At 51.9% G+C, this 15,398-nt stretch overlaps 8 protein-coding genes across 8 annotated transcripts; 5 read left to right on the forward strand and 3 right to left on the reverse strand.

The window, feature by feature from the left end:
- Positions 1–131: 131 nt before the first annotated feature.
- N7477_010242 (Short-chain dehydrogenase/reductase SDR) lies at positions 132–1,299 on the forward strand (the record flags this gene model as incomplete). Its single annotated transcript, XM_056971903.1, has 3 exons — positions 132–195; positions 248–567; positions 625–1,299. 3 exons carry the CDS (start codon positions 132–134, stop codon positions 1,297–1,299), a joined length of 1,059 nt encoding a protein of 352 aa, XP_056818882.1.
- A 316-nt stretch (positions 1,300–1,615) lies between these two features.
- On the reverse strand, positions 1,616–3,436 carry N7477_010243 (MFS transporter; the record flags this gene model as incomplete). Its single annotated transcript, XM_056971904.1, has 1 exon — positions 1,616–3,436. One exon carries the CDS (start codon positions 3,434–3,436, stop codon positions 1,616–1,618), a length of 1,821 nt encoding a protein of 606 aa, XP_056818883.1.
- Positions 3,437–4,811: 1,375 nt separating this feature from the next.
- N7477_010244 (dihydrodipicolinate synthase family protein) lies at positions 4,812–5,798 on the reverse strand (the record flags this gene model as incomplete). The annotated part of the gene is made up of 1 exon (XM_056971905.1): positions 4,812–5,798. One exon carries the CDS (start codon positions 5,796–5,798, stop codon positions 4,812–4,814), a length of 987 nt encoding a protein of 328 aa, XP_056818884.1.
- An 806-nt stretch (positions 5,799–6,604) lies between these two features.
- On the forward strand, positions 6,605–7,339 carry N7477_010245 (Aspartate aminotransferase; the record flags this gene model as incomplete). Its single annotated transcript, XM_056971906.1, has 3 exons — positions 6,605–6,686; positions 6,724–7,080; positions 7,143–7,339. 3 exons carry the CDS (start codon positions 6,605–6,607, stop codon positions 7,337–7,339), a joined length of 636 nt encoding a protein of 211 aa, XP_056818885.1.
- A 31-nt stretch (positions 7,340–7,370) lies between these two features.
- On the forward strand, positions 7,371–7,775 carry N7477_010246 (aromatic-amino-acid aminotransferase; the record flags this gene model as incomplete). The annotated part of the gene is made up of 3 exons (XM_056971907.1): positions 7,371–7,385; positions 7,448–7,528; positions 7,578–7,775. 3 exons carry the CDS (start codon positions 7,371–7,373, stop codon positions 7,773–7,775), a joined length of 294 nt encoding a protein of 97 aa, XP_056818886.1.
- Positions 7,776–8,010: 235 nt separating this feature from the next.
- N7477_010247 (uncharacterized protein) lies at positions 8,011–8,508 on the forward strand (the record flags this gene model as incomplete). Its single annotated transcript, XM_056971908.1, has 1 exon — positions 8,011–8,508. The coding sequence occupies one exon, from the start codon at positions 8,011–8,013 to the stop codon at positions 8,506–8,508; it is 498 nt and encodes a 165-aa protein (XP_056818887.1).
- Positions 8,509–8,667: 159 nt separating this feature from the next.
- Positions 8,668–8,895, reverse strand: N7477_010248 (uncharacterized protein; the record flags this gene model as incomplete). The annotated part of the gene is made up of 1 exon (XM_056971909.1): positions 8,668–8,895. One exon carries the CDS (start codon positions 8,893–8,895, stop codon positions 8,668–8,670), a length of 228 nt encoding a protein of 75 aa, XP_056818888.1.
- Positions 8,896–10,210: 1,315 nt separating this feature from the next.
- N7477_010249 (uncharacterized protein) lies at positions 10,211–11,777 on the forward strand (the record flags this gene model as incomplete). The annotated part of the gene is made up of 3 exons (XM_056971910.1): positions 10,211–11,076; positions 11,115–11,658; positions 11,718–11,777. 3 exons carry the CDS (start codon positions 10,211–10,213, stop codon positions 11,775–11,777), a joined length of 1,470 nt encoding a protein of 489 aa, XP_056818889.1.
- Positions 11,778–15,398: the final 3,621 nt, after the last annotated feature.

The raw sequence follows: 15,398 nt of genomic DNA on the forward strand, positions 1-15,398 counted from the left end.
CTATCGTTTGTTCCTATTTTTTCGAAAACCAAAAAAAAATCTCATCTCCAGACATTGAATAACGACATTCGCAGTGACCCACTTCCCCTCATTATATCTGGCACTCCGAATCTCTCCCACAAGATCCACTCATGGCGCAGTACATTCCTCAGATTTCGTCGGAATCCCTTCGAGAGAAGGTGGTTCTGATCACCGGTATGTTATTTGCTTCAATGACTTCTCCATCATGTGCTCATCGACTATGCAGGAGGGGCCAACGGAATTGGAGCAAGTCTTGTACAGCATTGCCTGGACAGCGGCGCCAATGTGTGCTTCGGGGATGTAGACCATATTGCGGGCGAAGGCTTGTTGCGAAAGTGCCAGCATCGGTTCCAGTCGGAGGAGACTGGCCAGCCTGCGCGGGTCATCTTCCTGACTACCGATGTAACCAACTATCAGTCGGTCCTCGCACTGTTCGACCTCGCATTCAACACCTACAAGCGCATCGACCACGTCGTCTCCGCCGCCGGCATTGTAGAGATCGGCAATTGGTTCGACTTCGGACTCACGCTGGAGAGCATCCGCGAGGTAAGTACTGAATCAAAGAGACGTGCGAGCGGCCAGGGATCTTAACCTCATGCGAAGGAGCCGAACCACAAGGTACTGGATGTCAACCTTCTTGGCTCCATGTACGTTTCGCGCATCGCCTCCGTGTATTTGCGCCACAATCGTGGCCCCCGAGCCGACCGTTCGATTCTCCTCTTCTCGTGCCTGGCCGGATTCATAGAGAGCCCCTCTCTATTTGTTTATCAGGCCTCGAAGCACGGCGTCATTGGCCTCATGCGATCGCTGCGCAATTACATTTCGTCGCCCTATAAGCACGCCCTGCGCATCAATACGATTTGTCCCTGGATGACGCAAACGGACAGCATCAAAAACGTTGAACAGCACTGGAAGAAGGCCAGTCTACCAACCAACACGGTCCAGGACGTTTCCACCGTGGCGGCCAGCATGCTAGCCGACACGTCCCTGAATGGCGCTTCCATGTTGGTCGAGGGCGGTCGCGCGTGGGAGATCGAAGAGAACATCGACAGACTGGAATCCCAGTGGCTCGGTGAAGGACTTTCCAAGACCCTTGCGGCAGGACAAGAGTTACTCGACGACGGTGCCATTTGGACCGCTCAACCCCGCAAGAAGAGCAGCATCTCAAATGGTATTCCGCCTGGGGTTCCCCTCGACAAAATTCGCGGGATCCACCAAGATGCCGATACAGGTCTCGTTAACGGTCACAGCAACGGGATTGTCAACGGGGCGCATTAGAATTACATAGAGTCACGGACCAACCAATTCACTTTGATACCCACCAATTACGATAACCAGTGCAAATATCATAGTCGAATGCTAGAAATACGCACAAGATCGCTTACTTGATTCTGTGTTGAGTAGTGAAAAAAGAAATTCGTCGACATTAACAAATATTAAAAATAATTGGTATTAATCTACATGCAAAATTTGTGTAAGCCCGTACGGGCAGTTATCAAACATCAAAAGCACCAGACACATGCATCGATGACTTTGATCATCGGGTAAAGTCTCTTTTCTTGTTCCCTGCTTCCCAACGCCCGCCATTAGTGTTCTATTTAAAGGATTCACGAGTATGCACGCGATCAATATTATAGGGGTTTGCCTCATAGGTCGGCACACGTTGCAACTCGGCTGCGTGGGTTGATGCGCGCGAGAGTGATCGGTGCATCGAGTGTACCTCGTGAGCGCTCTCTTTTTGCAGAGCGGCTTCTTCAGAACCTGTCAGATCCCTCGAAGGCACGCGGGTTGCCGCTTGTTCACTCATGGTTGAGTCATCGACTTCGAGTTCCGCTGCGGGAGCACTGGCCCGCAGTAGACTCTGAACAAATGCTTCAGACTGCGCAGAGTACTTGCAATATTTGCGAATGGCAAGGCCCTTTTTGTAGAGGATGAATGGGAATGGCACGCAGGCCAAAGCCAGGAAAGCCGGTACCGATGCCGCCCAGTGGATGCCAAGGTTCTGGAACATGTAGGTGGTGAACAGAGGGAAAGCGAAACCGAATAAAGACCGGAGTAAAGAATTGGCCGCCAGCACAGATGCGGCAAAGATAGTATAGGCATCAATCAAGTAATTGAAGACGCTGAGAAAGACCAGGACCATGCCGAAACCGAAAGGCACGCCTGCCGCGATACTGGCCATCCAATGGACAGAAGGAGAGTTGGTCCAAGCAAACCAGAAGAGTCCAACAGGCAGAGCAATCGAGGCCAGCATACACGGAGGAAGACGAGATTCCGGCGGCGAATAGCCTCCGTTCTTCGCCAGCAGCTTTCCGTACCGAGTGTTTTCAGGAATCGAATAGGCAATGGCGCCCAGCATTCCCACCATCACACCCAAAAAGGCCAGGCCAGAGACACCTTGGTTCCAACCTCGGTGGAGTTCATACACAATAGGGAAAGCACCGAAGAGCATATAGAGCGTTCCATAGATGATCGCGAGGTAGATCGACAGCAGGAGTACAATAGGCTCACAGAAGAGCAGGATGAAGGGTCGTGACAAAGATGTCTTCAGGGCCTCCTTCAGGGCCGGTCGACCATCGTCCAAGTCTAGCTTGCTGATATACAACTTGCCGGTGAGTTTCGAAAGCGTGAGCGCACGCTGGCGAAGAAGAACCGGGGCATAGGTCTCCGGCTTGAATGCAGCGCCGATGAACCACATGATGCCACAGAGAATGGTCAACAAGCCCATCACCCACTTCCATCCGGCCTCCATGCCCAAGAACCCGCCCACGATCGGCCCGATGACCGGACCTAGAAAGGGAGCCAGAGCAAAGGCGGATAGAGCCAGGCCTCTCTCCCGAGCCGCAAACATATCGGCGATCACCCCACCGGAGTTGGTGAAAGGAGAGGAGCCAAAGGCACCGGCCAAGAAGCGGAAGATCAATAAGGACTGGATGTTTTTGGCACCGATTGTAGCGGCGCAGAAGACGGTTAGGCCACAATAGGTTCCTATGAAGACCTTCTGACGACCAAACATCTCACTCATCGGGGCCCAGATCAAAGGACCCAAGGCAAAGCCCAGCACGTACAGAGAAACACCCAAGGTGGCAACTTCGGTGGTGACGAGGAACTGCTCTTCAATCTGCACAATACCACCAGTGTAGGCCGAGGAAACCAGAGCAACCACCAGGGTCTCGAGGGCAGCTACCATGGTGATGGACCATTTCATCACAGTCCCCAGCTCCAAAGGGTTCCGAAAATCCTTGGGCATCCACTGCACCACGTAGGGATCCTCCTCGGTGCCGGAGCCCGCATAGGTGTGATCTACCACTTCCTGCGTGACCACACCGGGTTCAGTGACTAGTCGCCAGAAGGGAATCGTCCGTGGGAGGTTTGTTGGGGCCTTGACCTCCACTGACGGCGCCTCCGTCATCATGGCGATCGTATGTAGACCTCGTTGCTCCGGAGGGATATGCGCGGGTTGATTGGTGTATATATTCAGCTTGTCAGCCCGTCCCAGAAGCTCGGGTAATTAACAAGCAAAAGGGCCCAGGGGTGTCAGTCGGTAGTCGAGATCGAGAAAATCTGCATTGACCCTGGTCTGAGCAAGACCGAGTGCTTTTGTTTGCCTCGGATTTGTCGCGATTACTCAACAAGATTGCATTAGCCCGGGGACATTGCTGGTTCGGGGCAGTGATATTTTTCCCATGGTGGGTCGACCTGATGCATTCTGGCGCCAACGTGATTTTATGCTGGTCCAGCATCAATATGCGGCGGATTCAGCGTCAGATAGTGGAGTGCACTCGGCCATTCCGAGCTGCAAAAATTTGCGATTGGCGCAGCAGTCCAGGAAATTCGGCCCGACTCTTGATTCGGGGCCTGGGCGAAGTGGGCTCGGTCACCGATAAGATCAGGTCGGTGCCACGCGTTATTGGCCTGGCGTGGCCCCATCGAGGCGTTGAAAGGGGCAATGGCCCGCGCAGCTCGAACGTGCCGAGGTCCCTGTTCAAATCGAACTTGTTCGGGTGTCTGGCCCCGGATGCGAAAATTCCCAATTACCAAGGGAATCCGACGAATACCGCACATCGGCAAGTTTGCCCTGGTCTCGAGCCAAAGCGGACATGTCAAATTGGGCTACATCGTGCATGAAAGGCGTTGACGTGAACATGAAAACACTGATCCCGGGCGACCACTCCACCGGGATTCCCCCACCCGGCTCAATCGATACCACCGAGCTTTATCCAAGACGTGGGCCTCATGCAAAGATGATGTATGCCAATCTGTTTATTTTTCCTTGGAGGATGTCTTCATACCGCTCAGCACTCTTTTCGCAATGTGTCCGAGGCCCGATCAGTGAACACTGTCCAAGACACTCAAGCCACAAGAGTGCCTTGCGCTTCTCTGGGTTGTATCTTGCATCAACTCTCTGGATAACTTGCATGAACAGGTCACCCCGAGCCCTTGATACTTCAACAGTTTGTGCCGAGGGGTCTCAGTGCTTACTGTGGCGTTTCGGTGGAGTCGCATTCAAATTTCTAGATTGCCATCTTCTTTGTCATTCCCTTGCAAGCCCGTTCCGTTCCCTTGCCCCCTTTCCCTCCCTGAAATCACTTGGCCCGAGATATGAAGCAATATACGGGCCCTTATATGGCCTGGCATGGCAAAGGCGACCTCAGAGTTGTCCGCTAATAGTGGTCTTCCAAAAGACATTAAAAAACCAGGCAACATACGCAGATGATCCCCAACCTGTAGTGTAGCTAAATTAATCTGTCTTGTTGGTCTTGCAGGAAGAATGATTGGCATTGTGCTAATTACAGGCTCTTCTCAATGCCAGCCACCTCGGCCATCACTTCTCGGATGGAAGTTTTGACCGACTCGCCAACACCCTCATACGGATGACGGGGCAGCAGCTTCTCTTCGGCTCCTAGAATCCCCGCTGATGGAGCCGAGTAGCAGGCGACTGCATACTTGGTGGCAGCGATGCCGCTCTTGATGGGGCTCTCAGCCAGGGCTGCTTTCTGCTGGAGCTTCATTGCTTCTTCCAACTGGCCCTTCTTATACAGCGCGTAGATCCGGGATGCGGTCTTGGGAAAGACGTTGGCAAAGGCGGCAATGCATCCTGCGCTGCCGGCAGCTAACCCGCCGATGAGGAAGTCAGATTGTCCGCCAAGAGTCGCAAATTCGTCAGAAGTAAACGTTGCCCCCAGGCGGGTGATCTTGCCCACAGAGCCGCATGTCAGCTTGACACCAACCACGTTTGACCGGCCGCCAGGCTGAGAGGCGGATGATTCCCGCACGACCGCAGCGATTGTATCCGAGTCCATATCGACCCCATTGCATACGCCGGGGAAGTTATATAGCACCACAGGTAACGAAGCTTTCGCGGCCACCTCCGAAAAGAACCGTTTCACCACGCTCATGCTGGTGGCTTTGCCAAAGTATGCGGGAGGAAGGACGAGCAAATAGTTGGCCCCGGCAGCTGCAGCATCCTGGGCGAACTCCAGGGTCTGCTTGGTGGAGTGTGCCCCGACGCCTGCCATGGGAGGAAAATCGGGGCCGACTGCGGCGCGTGCGGTCGAGATGAGCTGAGAGCGCTCTTGGCGAGTCAATAGGAATGCTTCCGAGTTGGTGCCCAGAATGACTAGACCGGTCAGTCCAGTCTGCGAGAGATAGTGGAAATACTGCGCCTGCGTCTCGAGATCCAAGCTATCCGTCTCATGGTGAAACAGGGTGACGGCAGGACACCACACTCCTGCCGGAGGAACGTGTGGTTGAGCTGAGACTGTGTGAGATCCCATTGTAAAGACTTGAAATAGATCATGACGATGGGAGAATATGAAAATAAGCGCTTACATATAAAAGCCCCTCCATAGACCCCGCAGAACGGACAGGGAGGGGTATGTTCGGTGACTTTGTACTTCGACTATCATGGCTATCGACTCGGGTCGGGCTCCCGAGACTGACCACGAAGATGGAGCTATCACCACACTCGGTCAGACAACCCGATGGTTCCATTTGCTTCATATGCTTCGAATGACGGGTAACTTTGAGAGAAGTTGACAGAGCCGGACTGATGCGCGACATGAGCAGACATAGCGAAGCTGACTCTCGGCCTAGCTTTCAAGATTTCGGACTCTTCCTCCGATCGCCTCCAACCAGAAGAAATCCTGAGAATCTGGCGATAAATACCATTGATCAAAACAGAGATACCACACACGATGCTGTGGTTCGGTCAGAGTTCGAGGATCCCTCCCAATACCCGCGAGATGACCAGCACGATGTTGACACCGCAGAACGTGGATTTGGGGACAAGGAGCTTGTCGTGACGCCAACGGACAGCCATAGGTTCTCGCCTCGGTCAAGAAAGCCCGCGAGAGTCTCGTCGAACAGGGTCAAAATCATGTTATGTAATTTGTTAATATTACAAAAGTAAATTGTGGGCCTTTCGACAATTCAGCGGGCGACAGCAGGGCTGGTCTTGGGTGCAGACCTTTCTGTGGAGCTCGGGAATCATGTATAGAAAGAAGGCTTTTGTCATACTAGAATATAACCCATCGAATATGGCGTGAAACTAAGCAGTGATGAAACATGACCAGATAGCAACATGCCAGAGCATATCGGGGACTGGAGCATTGCATTTGGCTGTTCCTTTACTGAGAAGCTTATAAAAACAGCCCCCCAACGGTGTAAATACCAGGATCTACCTGATTCAACCATCATCAGGTATTAGGCTCGCTCGGGTTTTTCCTGGCAAAGGTTTCAAGTCTTACGAATATGAAAGAAAAGGCATCGATATTGAATCATATTACTCCACACTTGAGCGGACAGAGCCAAAGTTCGTGGTCATTCTCCACGCTTGTGCCCACAGTCCGACTGGCTTTGATCCGAGTGAAGAACAATGGCGCCGAATGGTGCATCTGATGAAGGCCAACCATCCATTCCCGCTTCTTGATGCGGCATGTTTGGGATACAACTCGGCAAACCATGACGATGATTCGTTTGCAATGCGTCTGTTTATTGGGGAAATGAACATGGAGGCTGGGATTTGTGTGTCCTTTGCAGAGTACATGGGACTTTACGGTACGCTGCAGAGATTCTAGGCAACAGGCCATGAAAGACGAGACATTGAGCGTTGGCAACAGGCGAAAGAGTCGGGTGCTTTCTGCCCGCCAGCAAGTCGAACCAGATAGTCATGAACACTCAGTCTATGCTGGAGATGCTGCAACGGTCCGAAATGTCGGTCCCATCGGCTTTCACAACCAAGATTGCAAGCCAGATTCTAGGACGAGATGATTGGAAGAAGATGTGGTGCGCTGACATGACCACGACGAGTGGCTGAATCCGGTCGATGAGGAACGCTCTTTCCAATCATGCAATCTGTCTCGGTATGTGAGATTGCCTTAGGAGATCGACAGTTGCTGACACTACAGTATACAGATACCCCGAGTACTTGGGAGCATTTGATTGGACAGACCGGGATTTCCGGATTCTTGGGCTTGTCATCCGAGATTGTTCTGAAACTGAGGAGGTCTGTCTTCATAAATTATCATGCATTAAAAATTCATCAACATTGCTAGGAAGAAGACTATCATTTTTACATGGCGGATAATTCTCAAGTCTCAATCTATATAGCCCATAAGGACCACCAACGACAGGGCCTACCAACACAGTATCAGCTCATCACCTTCCGTCCCTGGAGAGCAGGCAAGAACGAGGGCAATGTGGAGTATGTTGCTCGTTCGATTAATCAGTGCCTGCAGGACGCGAAGAGGTGACGCGATTGATGTTGAGAGGCTCGGTCTGAGATTCTGTGCCCACAGCCAGTTCAAGAGACAAAAACGAGGGAAGAGCATCATCCAATTATAAGTGATCAGTATAGTTTGCTGCAGTGAGTCATCGGGCTACCTCCACTCGAGTGCTTCAATAAGTCAACCTCTTCCATGAATATTCCCGGAGTCGTCTTCGTATTGGTCTTTACGATAAACACTTACCGAAACCAGCGCAATCGCTATGCCGCCTCCTGAATCGATGGTTGACTCACGCACGGCACATTTGTGCGAATATGCGGAGCTGCTTCATATACGTCGCCAAGCGGAGGTCTGTGAAGAGCTCTATCCCGACCAGGAGATTCTCGTGCAGTCAGTGCCCAAGGGTGGAATCACCATCCGAACGCTGCCGGCTTTTCAGGGAAAATTGAACCGAGTGGTTGGGTGCGGGGAAGAGGGTGAATTAGCCGACGCCGACTTGAACGAACTTGAGGCCGTATTTGCAAGAGTCGGACTTGGACCCGAAATCCATCTGAGTCCGTTTGCACCACCGTCCCTGTTCGAATTCCTCGCCTCTCGTGGATACGCTGAAATGGCCACACTGGCGACCCATTGGTGTGACTTGAAGCAAATTGTGATTGCAAATACAGCAACCCGCTCCACTGGGGCGACCGTGGCTGTGCGACAGGCCACGGTCGAGGAGAGAGAACGGTTCATCGAGGCCTCCGCTGCGGGCTTTTAGACCAATGGCCGTACCCATGGGCTCCTTCGAGCACTGGCATCGATCGCAACCCGGAGAAGGGATAGCACCTTGTATTTCGCATTTGTCAATGATGACATTGCGGGCACGGCGGCAATGGCGACGATTGAGACGGCAGAGGGGAACGTGGCGCACCTGTATTTAGATAGCACTCTTATGGGACATCGGGGGCAAGGCGTGCAGCTGGCGCTCATCCGGGCCCGCCTGCTCGACGCAGCGCGGCGGGGGACTCGACTTGGCTAGCTCGATCATTCGGGTTGGGGATGGCAGCGCCCGTAATGCGGGGAGAGCAGGGTTGAGGCTCGCATACACTACGTCGATTGTCCATCCACTGCAGGGATAGAGTTGCTCGGTTGGAGGCAGCCCCATAGAGGTCCGGATCTTTCCGCGACGACGAACAAATCAATGCTATGTCCTTCCGGGGGTTGATGGCACCTTTCGTGTTATGACTGTGATGGGATAGATGTCAATCCTCATTTTGACGTGGGTGTCTTGGGCCGCGCAGTCCAGGCACCGCGTAGTGAAGCCACGTTTGTTCCTTGCGGGACCGTGTCTGGACAGCTACCTTGCCTTGTACTGCTTCACGATTCCTCCACACGAGTCCATCTTTGGTTCATTGAGACATTGGAATTTAGACTTCAACACGTCACTACCCCAACGCGGTACCCCACAGTCCAACCGTCACCGAGCCCAATCCACCGAGACGAGGATTCCAGGGGCAGCCCGGTTGGTCAGACGAATCACACGCGGCAACCATGGCCGTAGATCTTGGCGCGGCCCGATCGACTCAGCCCCATGGCGCTGGTGGCGGTCCCGCGACCCCTGGAAGAGAAGAGAACGGATTGACTTTTACCTCTTGGACTGGGGCTTATGCGGCGCCCGTGGAGACATGACGCGTTGGAGACGGGATGAGCGTCCGCAGATAGCGAGATATGCACGATGCAGGATGAGATCCGGCAGGAGATACCAAATGAGCCAAGAGTCCTCCTTGGACCGCGAGATAACAAGTGCGGGTCCTCTGTTTGCGGCGTGCACGTGACCAGGCCACTTTGCGCAGACTTTTTGGGATCGCCCGGAGCAGGGTTTCGACTACGCTTGTGGCGTGATGCTTGTCTGGTGTCTATCTACTCGTCATTCTGCCTCTCTTCTCTTGTTCTCACAGTAGATCCTCCATTCTCCGTGAAATACGTCTTTTCCCCCCCCCGTCCCTTTTGGTGACCCCTGTCCCTCCCATATTTCCCCGCAAAAACGAGACGCGGGGAAAATGCTCCATCACAATGCCGAAGCCCCATTAAGCGGACCAATATGATATTTCTTTTACCTAAGAGTCCGAACCTTCTTATCGGGGCGCGGCTCCATGCTGCGTCGCAGGACGCACTCAGGATGCACCGAGTGGGTGGCGGTGATGCTTTCGGGGATCTCGTTGGGCGGTTCTCTTAAGTGGAGCAGCGTCGTACTCCACGTGTTGGAGAACAACTCGTTAGTCAACGAATTACGAATTGGGACTGATTTGCCCCGGTTTGCCCGATTTGCCTGGGCTTCTGATAAGGCCGGATCTAGAAGGTGTGCGCACTTTCCGTTTTATAGTTTGGATGACCCCAGAACCCCAGTACCCTTCTTCACTGCCTTACGCGCACTCTCTCTCTCTCTGTCCCTCTCCATCTCTCTTTTATTTCGTCTCGTCATGGGCTACGAAGACCTTTCTCACGGCCCCGATGCCGAAAGCGGCAAGATCATTGAGGCGGAAGGCGAGAAGGCGTACGCCGCACCTCCGGCGTTTGAAGGTGACATGCTGGGCGAGATGAGCGAGACTGAGCGCGCCGTCTACGATCACGGAATCAAGAGGTTCAGCCGGTTGGGATGGAAGCGACTCACCGTCGTGCTGATTGTGGAAGCCATTGCGCTAGGTAGTTTGTCCATTCCCTCCACCTTCGCGAAGCTGGGCATGGTGGCCGGTGTAATCTGCAGCGTGGGCCTCGGCCTGGTCGCCATCTACACTAGCTACATTGTCGGTCAGGTCAAGCTCGCCTTCCCGCAGGTCGCCAACTACGCCGATGCCGGTCGCCTCATAGGCGATCGCCTCGCCGCCTTACTGATCCGCATCATTAAACCCATCTTCCCGCGAGTCGCTAACTTCGCCGAGCGTGGTCGCGTGATTGGGGGCCATTGTGGATATGAGCTGGTCAACTTGATGCTGGCCTTGCAACTGATCTTATTGACCGGATCTCACTGTCTGACGGGAACGATTGCCTTCATGAATATCACTGAGAGTAACGTCTGTTCAGTGGTCTTTGCTGTGGTATCCGCCATCATCTTATTACTCTTGGCCATTCCGCCTAGTTTTACCGAAGTCGCCATTCTCGGCTACGTCGACTTCGCATCGATCATCATCGCAATCGGCATTACCATCATCGGGACAGGTGTCTCCTCCTCCAACGCGCCCGGAGGACTCGCCGCTGTACCTTGGTCGGCGTGGCCCAAGGACAATCTGACCTTCACCGAGGCCTTCATTGCCGTGTCCAACATTATCTTTGCCTACAGCTTTGCCATGTGCCAGTTTTCCTTCATGGACGAAATGCACACCCGAGAGACTTCGTCAAGTCGATCTGGGCCCTGGGCCTCACAGAAATCTTCGTCTACACCATCACCGGTGCCCTGGTCTACGCCTTCGTGGGTCAGGATGTGTCGAGCCCGGCCTTGACCTCGGCGGGTACCTTGTTGAGTCGCGTCGCGTACGGGGTGGCCCTCCCCGTGATCTTCATTAGTGGGTCGATCAACACGGTCGTGTTTGGTCGTCTGATTCATGGTCGCATTTTCGCCAATTCCCCGATCCGGTTCATCAACACCACCATGGGCTGGGTGACTTGGATTGCCGTCATTACCGGCGCCACCGTCATCGCCTTTGTGATCGCCGAAGTCATTCCGTTCTTTTCTGATTTGCTGTCGATTTCATCGGCACTCTTCATCTCGGGCTTCACTTTCTACTTCCCCGCGCTGATGTGGTTCTTGTTGATCCGCAAGGGCAGTTGGCTTGAGCCCATGAACCTCTTGTTGACCGTGACCAACGCCTTCATCTTTATTATTGGCATGATCACTCTGGTCGGAGGAACCTACTCTAGTATCGATGACATTGTAAGTCTTGCCCTGTGGACAGGTGTAGTGACCGAATACTGACCTTGCCTGCTCCATAGATTAACAACTATAATACCGGCTCCGTGCGCGGCGTCTTCACATGTGCGGCCCCGGAGTAAATCGCCCAACTCATCTGGGCGTGTGTCAGTGCTGCAAGAGAAATTGCAAGCTAGCATGCAGCCGTTCATGAACAGTGTATCCAGATCCATTCATATGACGCAGGACGTGATATAGAGGCTGCCTTGCACTATTACCATAGATATACCCGACGCTGGCCATGGTCCTGCGAACTTTATATATATATAGCATTCGGTACAAACTTTCTACAAGCAACTATCGTCTTTGACTCGTCGTAGGTGTTTGGATTTTGCGCGTCTTGGGGCTGCATACGCAACTGTCTCTGACATCCAAACCGGTTTCCCCAAGGATCTCGAATCCGGCCCAGCTCGCCCGGCTCGATCATGTTCCCAGCCACCTTGGCCCTCTATCTACGTGGGGTTGGATAGCACCCATAAGTATCGGTGGTGACCCAGCCCATGAGTTTGAAAGCATGAATTATGCACGCTGTAGACGTGCGATCAGCGCTGCTCAGGATCGTTCAGGCTAGAGCACGCCCAAGGACAGATCATTGGCATGATTGATCGTTTCATAGTTGCCGACCACCCGGACCGCCGCTTCTTCTATCGGCAGCCCTTGGCCCAGTGACGAGAACATTATGGCTCGCGAACATGTATGCTCGCAGCCAGGCCGGGAGGAACGATCCCTCCACCTAGGGCATTTGCCGCGTTATCGACTTCACCTCGAGTATCCAGCAATGGAAGTGCCTGCTGCTGCCTTGAAACACACATGAATTTGGTGGATTGGTTCAAAAAGACCTATCAACGCAAATCCTGCCCGATAAGTCATGTTCGGAATGACTCGTTGCACCGACATCAGAAACAGCATGAACGAGGGAGTGTGATATCGAAAGTCTGATGGCATTGTTAGCTTCGCCAGCACACGAAACACAGAACCATCGGTCGCCTGAGAAGTAGACTACAACGCTACTGTCAACATTGAATGCAGATACCAATGATATTGCCCATAGCAATGGGGGCTCTATAGGCTGTCAAAGTGAACGTGAACAGCTCGGCTGTTTTGTGACCCCCAGGAGGAGTATGTTTGATCTCCATGTCGCTGACTGTACTCTCCATTCGGTCATGAAGTTCTTTTGGCACATTTTCCCATGCCAACTTCGCCTTCTGAGTCATGCATGTTGTGAGGCTTCTATGAGCGGAACGATGAGCGCTCAAGCGGATGAGGCGAACAGACGAACAAGGAAATCATTTCGCCGTGACGACAGACTTTATATCGCTGTCTGCTTATTCCCTCCTCTTCGATCTCCTTGAGTCTCACTCATCTTCGACTTCCCAGATAAGCGGGCAAGGCTCAGAGTGGAGCTTTTTTGGCAGGTCCGAAGCGTTACGTGGGCTGACTTTAGATTTTTTTCTGAGGGTTTTGAAAGATCTAAGATAATTCAGGGCTGATTACGCGGAAAGGGGGGCATAAATCAAGAAGGAAAGCTCCGTTAGGTGTTTCCTGGTCACCTGGTGGATTATGCGAGAAGGAAGCATCGATATTTCTGATTTCTTGTTTTGATACAGGCTCATTCACTCTACAAATTCATGCTTTGGTTTGCCACGTGCATCAGTTGGTTTGTATCGAAACATGTGACCACCCTCGCCTTGGGGGTCTGGGTTTGAACGTCGATCCTTGCCACTAGCCACGTAAATGATATCAAAATTGTTGCCATCCCAAGTTGTGCAGGCCGGATTCCTGGCGAAGAAAACTATGTCCTTGAGATGGCGAGCTTGCGGACTGAAGACCATCACATGATTGTAGTCAAACATGGCGATAGAGTTCCATTCGTAATGAATAAATTAGCAAAATAGGGATTTCATCCGATTAATTCAGGCCGACATACTCGACAACCATCCCGTCTGGTTCAACAAGAGGGGAACGACGATCAATGAGTAGCCGCTTGTTAGAGATGCCTCCAATTGCCAGGTCAGAGTTATATGCCCAGACGATCATAGCTCCGGAACCATGAAAATAGAATGGAAACAAAACATCAATTTGGTAGAGATGTGATTGAAAGCTGCACATTGAACCAGCAGTCTCTGCTTACTGGTCTTGTTGTCCGGACTCCAGCCAAGTCCATTCATGCAGACGACGCCGTTTTCGATCATGAGGTGAGACTACCATGGGGATCAAATCTCCAAGAGATGGTCCCGTGGAATTACATAGCTATATGGCATTTTATTGGGGCCAAACGCGATAGCTTTTTTTGTTGATTTCTGCAAACCAGAACCTCCCCTTAGCATTGAGACCACCGTCATTGAATCGCAAATCCTCTCGCCGGTTTTGCGGTATGATATGCTTCACGATATCTTTCCAGTCGTCTCGTCGATGAAACAAATCCCTTGGTAGTAAGCAGCGATGTATCCTTGTTTTTTCTTGAGAAAGAACACCACTGTGACGCTATCCTCGAAATCGATCACCCGGGCCTCCCCAACTGCATCACCAGAGTCGTCAATCTTGAGGATGTATAGCTGCGATGGTTCGGAGAGGCAATAAACCAATATAAGACAGATAGCTCGCTCTGGAAATTGGAGCTTCGCCAAGAACCACCGGTTGCAGACAAGAAACCCATATCTTGTCAATCGATTCTAGTGCTGCCGCCATACTAGCGTTAAGTCAGTGTAATTGCAATCGCAGTTTAGGGTACAAGAATTCTGATTCGATTCGTTGTCCATCATGTACATGCTCCACCAATATTTATGGTGATCGGCGGTGGCATCCCGCGAAGCGAGGTCCATCCCGCGCAACATGTATGTAGCCGGCCACATCTTTGCAATATTCTTGAAAGGGACACAAGCAAATATTTCGGACGTGGAACTTCGAAATTTCTGTCTAATTAGGCTGATTTAGATAGAATAATCAATACTAGCACACTGTTTACAGGTGTTCGTCTAATCTGTCCAGAAAAGACATTACGAGTAATGTGTTTGTAAAAATACATCATGACATAGACAAGGCCCATGCAGAGACTTATCACCCTATTTCAGTATAACGCGGGGACGAAAAAAATCTTCAACTGACCTACTTACACAGGGAGAGACGCTGCAGAGAATCTGTTGAGAAAAGTACATCTATAAATCCATGGATCTTCTCATACTCCTGCAAAACCCGTGGCTTCGCAATCAATAGCAAGTGAACTTCCGCGCTAGAATAATAAACCTATTTTCTTTCAGGGGTCATCAGACGTGATAATATACACCATTTTCGTCCAGGTCCGAGGCCAGACACACGGAATGTCAATCTGCAAGAAACACCGATCAATGTGCCTTAAAGCCGGGCAAAAGAGATCTGTGATTCCCTCATCCAGCTCTTCTACTTAAAATATGTGGCTTCAGAAGATCGATATCAATGGCGGGCTTCGGCATGCTCACGTGTACTCTTCTACAGGGAAATAACATAGTGGTCGTCTCCCGGGATCAGCAGAGACATTTGCCTGGCCGATCACGCCCTAGTCCCGACAAGGCATGTTGCAAATCTGATATCAATTATGAGATAATCTAAAAGCAGGCAAATGACGCAATGCTTACTTAGTAACAAGACTGTACAAATTGAGTGATGGGTTTGGGGACCACCGGAGAGAATCAGGTTCTCAATGAATAGTGGAGATTTCCCCGCTGTAA

Source organism: Penicillium maclennaniae (genome assembly GCF_028827695.1).
Source record: "Penicillium maclennaniae strain IBT 15551 chromosome Unknown utg000008l:1.0-3552695.0:1.0-3555053.0, whole genome shotgun sequence".
NCBI lineage: Eukaryota > Fungi > Ascomycota > Eurotiomycetes > Eurotiales > Aspergillaceae > Penicillium > Penicillium maclennaniae.